This window comes from Rhipicephalus microplus, chromosome 2 (genome assembly GCF_043290135.1).
Source record: "Rhipicephalus microplus isolate Deutch F79 chromosome 2, USDA_Rmic, whole genome shotgun sequence".
NCBI lineage: Eukaryota > Metazoa > Arthropoda > Arachnida > Ixodida > Ixodidae > Rhipicephalus > Rhipicephalus microplus.
This window is the reverse complement of record NC_134701.1, coordinates 260,250,041-260,257,121: the sequence shown is the minus strand read 5'-3', so window position 1 is coordinate 260,257,121 and position 7,081 is coordinate 260,250,041. Positions and strand designations below refer to the sequence as shown.

The window sequence follows — 7,081 nt, the reverse complement described above, 5'->3', positions numbered from 1 at the left end:
ATGACTGTTCTTTCAATAAACTTGTACCGGTCATCACAAGACCTGCTGAACCGTCTCATGCGTGCCTTAGCACGACAACTGCAGGCCACTAAAAACGAGTTTGATGTTCCTTCAAACCATATATGCAACACCACGTGTAATTCCATGCGGCTGCACGTTTCACAACGCGGTGTAGTGGTGTAAGCCTGTCGGCTGTAACGGTAACTTAGCCATCTCAGTGCACTTCACGTGGAAACAGCTGATGATTGATTTATATGTGGGGTTTAACGTCCCTAAAAAACCACCATATGATTATGAGAGACGCCGTAGTGAAGGGCTCCCGAAATTTCGACCACCTGGGTCTCTTTAACGTCCACCCAAATCTGAGCACACGGGCCTACAGCATTTTCGCCTCCATCGAAAATGCAGCCGCCGCAGCCGGGATTCGATTCCGCGACGTACGGGTCAGCAGCCAAATACCTTAGCCACTAGACCCCCCGGCGGAGCACGTGGAAGCAGCTGGCATGCATAACCAGAGAAAAAGACACAGTGCCGCGCAAATCGCGGTCTGTTTATAAACGTATTGAGCTCGTAAAACATCTTTATCTCCAAAATAAGGTACCATCCATTTCATGGCTGATTTCGCGTGGTGGGAATTGCGCCAGGACATCAAGTAAGGAACAACCAACCAACGAATCAGCACGAAGTTGGAGCGAGAGCTTTGGACTGCAGTGCACATACTCTGACCATGAGCATGTGACAGTAGTGGAGCACAACCCAACATCAGAGTCCCACCACTCACTGAAGGCAACGCTTCTCTTTCATTCAATAAATAAGAATAACAAAGACGAGATAACAACTAAGCATTCCCAAACCATGCCCAATTACGCAAGATTCACGCTATACCCCACCACTCTGCGACGCATTTACTCGAGTACCCACCGTGGAAAGTGGCGGACGTGTTTTTTTTTCTTTTTTTTTTTGGGGGGGGGGGGGGGTGTCAGGCCTATTATCGGCGCTCAGGGAGCCGTTCGTGAAAAGGACTGTAGTTGCTCGAAATATATGAATCTCTAGCTGGAGTGTGGCCTAATTCCAGCCGGAAACTAACAGAGTTACTGTGAATATATCCCTTAATTTCTAGCCGAATTATGGCTGCACTGCGGAACCGAAAGTGTTTCCAGCTGAAAAATGTTTGGTTCAATAATGTATAGCTTAAAATAGAACTTTTTTTTTTTTAATCTGAAATGTAAGCAACCAAATTTAGCTTTCTCAACAAACACGTTTTAATTTATTTTCAAAGCGCGCTGAAGCTCACGAATACATTTTCTAGGCTTTTAATTGCGGGTGCGGCCTTACATTAGATATGCCAGGCGGTGCTAGTACACTCCAGCGTAAGCGGACCGAGACGCTGGGTTTGAGGCGGCTTGCACGCACCGAAGAGCGCGATCCCAAGCGGAAAGACAGTGCTCGCGACAGGAAGCGCGCAAGGAAAGGGCCGGAACTCCCTCGCCACACGTGCATTTTCTGGGCCGTTACGAAGCCGCGAGAACCATCGCTAGATACGCAAGTTTAGCGACGCCACATACAGGGCAGTGACGTCAGCATTCGTAGGAAGAACTTCAGCATTTCATCGCGAGGGAGCGCCGGTACGGAAGAAGGCCCACGCATGTGCGCATGACTAGGCCATAAATTACTAAGCGCCTTGGCGAGAAAACCCACTTATCGAATAGTGCGTGCTTAATTAAACAAAGCCGCTAAATGCAGCGGGCTAGCAATTGAAGAGTGTGTGACGTCCGCATACGGGATCATCTACGCACGGTCCAGTGCAGATGAAAAACTTGTGGAAGGAAACCGTACGGCAGATTATTACTATTCGGCACCATAATGCCTGTATCCAGTTTTCAACTTCCTCAATCGCGCATTAAAATCGGTGATACACGCCATCGATAGTTTTCAAAGCACTCGACGTGACATAGAAGCAACGCGACATGGTTAGAATGCATCGCAAGGTTATCCTCATGACCCCCAGCTGGTCGTGATGTGTATGCGCGTTTGAAAAAAAGAAAAAAAAAACCCTCCTTGATTGGAAGACAGAAGTACCAGATTCACTCTCATGTCAAACACGTTCTCGCAACGACAAGCCGTCGACGTTGATAGCGCAGGCGCACTGCGGGCGTTGCCAAGACGTTCGCGAGGAGTGGGGCCAGAAGACGCACGTCCCTATAAATACTCTCAGCAGCGGGAGGTGGCATCACGGGAGTAGCGGACATGACGCAACCATCTCCTGGCGCTTATTTTCGGACCGACGTGGCGGGCATTTATAGACGGGGAAGGGGGTTCGGCCACCGACCTGTGCAGAGGCGGCCACTCGGTCCCGGCAGCCACGTGGAGCGGGCCCCGAACCTTCATTGCGACACGCCCGCCCGCTCTCGCGCCGCTCGAAAACTGCTATAGAAACCCGGGCTGCAACCCTCGTAGTACCACGACATGGTTCCACAACCGCGCTCGCACCACGACTCCGAGAATCTCATTGCACATCGCGGCAATCATTGACTAGCTCTATGTTGCTGTATATGAAATATACAGCGCCATATATGAGCTACAGATATGCGCGGATTCCTGGTTTTGTCTACGTACCGCCACGCTACGACGGCCCGACCTTCTAAAGGTGCAGCAACGGACCACAGAGCCGCAGGTGTCTGAAAGCACTGCCGCTTCTTCTAAGACACGGCACATAGCGCCCATGAAATATAGCTTAAAATCTCAAACACTATTAGCTTCTGTGCACTGCAAACGCCAGACGACGAGGTGCAGTGTAGCAAGACAAGGCAGCCAGTGCAGATGTAGCCGCCACTACGCACGCTGCATTACAAGATTATCGAAGAAACCATTCACGTGCACACGCTAAGTACCGGGAAATCACAGAATGTGGCCGGGGTTTACCTTCTACCGTAGCACGCCAACTCTGGCTCGAACCGTGGTTGAGTTTGAGACTTTCTCAATGCTTCTAGACCACAAGGTCTAACATCGATAATAGTCATACTGCAATTCCCTCCAGTTGATCAAACTCCAGGTCAAAAGCAGCAACTCAACCCACCGCTGGCTTACCCTCTCTCTCTCTGACCTCTTGAGTTAGACATTTTGTGTTAATCACATAGAGGACGAACGAACCCGGCGCACAGACAGACACTGCCAAGATGCATGAATGTGAGTTGGCAGAAACTTAATCGCAACTTTTGAGATCAAAGCCTATTCTACTAACGTGGCCTCCGCGATGAGCTACGATAACACAGCAAAGCATGGTACCACAATTGTTCGGTGCAGTTCAGGTAAAGCAACAGTTTTTAAGAGCAAAGGGAAGGCTCGCTAGGAGGCAGATATAAATAGACAAGTCGGCCTCTTCCTTTTTCAAATAAAGTTTTGCCCCTACAAGATCATGTCTTGTAAATGCCAATTGGCCCAAGAAAAACTAGTTGCAAAACGAAATCATGGAAAAAAATCAACAAGGACAAAACTAAAATTGAAATACATTGAATGCGGCTATGTTTCGCATTGGCGCCACTATCAAAGAATTGTCCCATTTTTGCTCAATAGGTTGCATAATTCAAGATACTTAGGTGTGCTCTACACTCTAAATTTAGCTCAGTGTCGACGGTTTCAGCTCACTCAATGGGGAAGACAGGGTAGGGGAGGGCACATTAGTCGTTTACACAACAAACTTCATTGTGACGATCAAGCTAGTGTAAAAAGAATATGACAAGACAGGGATGCCAGCTGTCTATCCTCTCCAGCTTCTTGTCCGTTTCTTTTTTTTTTTTCGCAAAATACCATCCACAGCAGGAATAAAAAAAGTTCACGTACGGCACCACAGCCACAATCACGAGATATGCCGAGATGGGCAACTACAGATGAATTCAGACCACAGTTTAAGAGACCGCCTGCACGACTTGAAAGTGCATGGTGCATTGTGCCTTGATAGAAATGGGGCAGCTGCGGCCACAAATCTAGAACCTGCGCCACCCCCCATGCTTACCTGCGCAACACTTTAACTGATGATCGTGAAAGACCACGACGGCATGTATAACCATCAGGAAAAGCAACGTTGAATATTTTCATGATGTGATCGATGTTTGCCAAAACTTCTTAATGCATGGTTATCACTTTCTGTTCACAATGCGTTTTAGTGGCACAAGCAAAACTATATACTAATATCTTTCAAGCTCTTCCGGTCAAACACCTACTCCCAGCTTGATATTCAGGAGAACTTTGCTCATGGTAGGTATATTCACAAGGGCGTCATTGCGCTCACATGCCGATTGCAACAAAGCGGAGCCAGCGCATGCAGCAAGCGATAATACCTAAATCTCAAACTATTCACATCGCATAGAACGATCAAAAAAAGAACAGACAATTGAGACAAGGAGCGCTATTTGCCTCTATTGTCTTGTCCTTTCCTCATCACTCTACGCACTGTAAACATCTTGAAATGGATCCCCACCAACCTGCCCAAGTGTCAACTTTTTCAGGTATAAAACCTGTTCACTCTCGCATATTCGGAACATTTCTACGATTTTTAACAGAACTTCTGCACAAGCATACACATCCTTATCAATGATCACTAAGCTAAACGAGTTGGAAAAACGCATAAGGTTTAGAAAGATACAATTGGCTATAATAGAGATTATTTTACACTGCCACTCCAACAGGCGATATTCTGGCAAACTGCGCATTGAGTCCTGATTCAATCAAAGTCTAGACAAAGCTAATGCACATACGATTCTACGCCTGTTAAAGCACAGATTCAATGTTCTAGAACATTCAGTTACGCCATGGTTACGCATATAATTTCAAACCAAGCTTCACTCTGCACTTCATTTTACAGTACAAATGAGCACCGACAAAGCCTATTATGCATAGTTCTACACAGTGCACTTTTACCAGTAGGACTGGGACTTCATGGTTCTTTTATTAAGCATGACAATTCACACAAAAAAAACAAAAAAAACACACATACTATTTACAACAAAATGGTCACTGAATTCATTGAACAGCAGCAAAAGTCTATGCACGGCTCAGTTATCTTCACTTGAGAAATTACCCGCCACTGCTGAAAGCACCTCCAGGTGGCGATGCCACTCTGTCCCCAAACGGTGCACACACACTGAACAAAGAAACGAAATGCTTTCAAATGCCCGTGGTGGTTCGCTCTTGCCTGTCCTAGATTGAGCACAGCTTGTAGCTGAGATGGCACAGCTTGGCTGGAAGAGCATCAGCCAGGGCATGCCAGTATGAGTCACAGCCGCTTCACAAGGGCTTGTCACTTTAAGTCACGAGAGGGAGGGGCCAATGCAAATTGATCTTTGGTGCAACACAGTTTTCTCAAAACAAAAAGCTTGTGTCTCTACTAACACTCCACAGGTGTTTGGCAACCAATGGCAACTGATGCTATGACTCGTCTGATGAAGATTCCTCCTCGTCCGAGGTCACGGGCAGTTTCATCACGATGCAAGTGTCACCGTCACCCGAGATCCACTCCGAAGTGTCCCCCAAATCACCCTCCTCTTCGTCGACATTGCCACTGTGATAAGCTTGTTGGTCTTCTTCAGTGCCTTGCAATAACCTGTCCTGAGTGTCTTCCTCATATGTAACCTCTGGCATTTCCTCGTCAAGGCTGGGTTGCGCGTCTGGCTCCGCCAATGCAGATGGTGCTGCGAGTTGCAACGTAGACACCTGCTCATTTTGCCAGGCTGACAAGGCTCCTGATGGCAGAGGCTGGTACTCTTCACCAGCACCACTATCGGGGCACTCTTGCGTGGGAAGTGTGCCGTCCGTTGTCGATGCATTGGCGCCTTCAGGTTGCCCATAAACATACACAGTCTGGCCTGAACGCAGCTTGACTCGCTTGATTACGCAAGGCCCGAGGATCTGTTGTGCTGCAGCAGCAACCTTTGACAGGTCAGTAAGCGTGGTACCCTTGGCAGGGTACAGGGTGTACTTCTTGGGTGAATCAACAGGGGGTGCTGGAATGGTGCACAGGGCACCGATGTGGCCATCATTCAACTTGAAGGAAACTTTTGTAGAGCTATCGTTCCCAAATGTCGTCTCCATGTTAGACTCCTTGCCCGTAACTGCCTCAACCTTTGATAGAGAACCTGTTCTGGCACCTGTGTCCAAAATTTTCACTGGTCGTGGGGCTTTTTGCTTTGAAGTCTTGTCCAAACCTGTGAAAATTGCCAATGATGTGTTATAACCATGCTATGCTGCAATTGTTTGTTCAAAGCTATCTTTGTGTGTGCGAGGTTAGCATTTGTCACCCTGGTTACCTTTCTGTAACAGGTAAAAACTGTAACCGCGCAAAATATCCCTGTCATAGAGCAGCAGTCTGCTGCAAGGTGATGCATGTGACCAATAATAAGAAGATGCCAGACGCTGGGCACTGCTCAATAAAAGAACATGCAATAAGAAAGTAATGAAGCATCAAAATGTTTTACTTGTCCTCGATAAACTGAACATCAACATAAAACTGATGATGTCACAAAATTTTATAATTTTGTTCACTGCTGTGGTTCAACTCAGAATGATGACAACAAAATTGGGGTTTGCATGATACGTAATTGCAGTGCTTGTATTACTGCATTCATTATAAAATTTTATGTCACAAACCCTCGTGGTTTATAGCTCACATTCTTGTGGCACTTTTTTTTTTTTTAATCAGCAGGAAGATTGTGAAGCCAAACTCCACATACATTTACAAAAGGCCTGCACTCCTGCATGTTCATCCTTCTAAGTTTCCTTTCCATAGCATAAAATTTTACAACAGCCACACATGATTGTGTCGTAATGCAAACAAAACTGCACTGGAACATTCTATTTACCAAAATGATTATATTGCCATCAGCTGAAGAAACTGCCCAGCAGAAAAGCTGGCCATACACTTGTGAAAAGGGTTTATGTTTGTACTTATTGCTGCAAGACAAGCATTTATAAAATGGTACATGTTGCATCTTAATTCAATTGTAGCAGTACAAGCATCAATAATATAGATGCAAGGCCTCTTAAAGGAGGCAAGCTGCATTTCTCGCAAAATTAAATAGAGGACAGC

General features: G+C 46.4%; 1 protein-coding gene across 6 annotated transcripts in view; it reads right to left on the bottom strand.

The window, feature by feature from the left end:
* Nucleotides 1–4,926: 4,926 nt before the first annotated feature.
* The window catches only part of LOC119169256 (uncharacterized), a 69,407-nt gene continuing 67,252 nt past the window's right edge, over nucleotides 4,927–7,081 (bottom strand). For all 6 annotated transcript variants that reach the window (XM_075880540.1, XM_075880555.1, XM_075880559.1 and 3 more), the window contains one exon: nucleotides 4,927–6,200. In XM_075880540.1, the coding sequence (XP_075736655.1) occupies nucleotides 5,425–6,200 (776 nt within the window). In that variant the 3' untranslated portion in view covers nucleotides 4,927–5,424. The remainder of the gene's footprint in view (nucleotides 6,201–7,081) is intronic.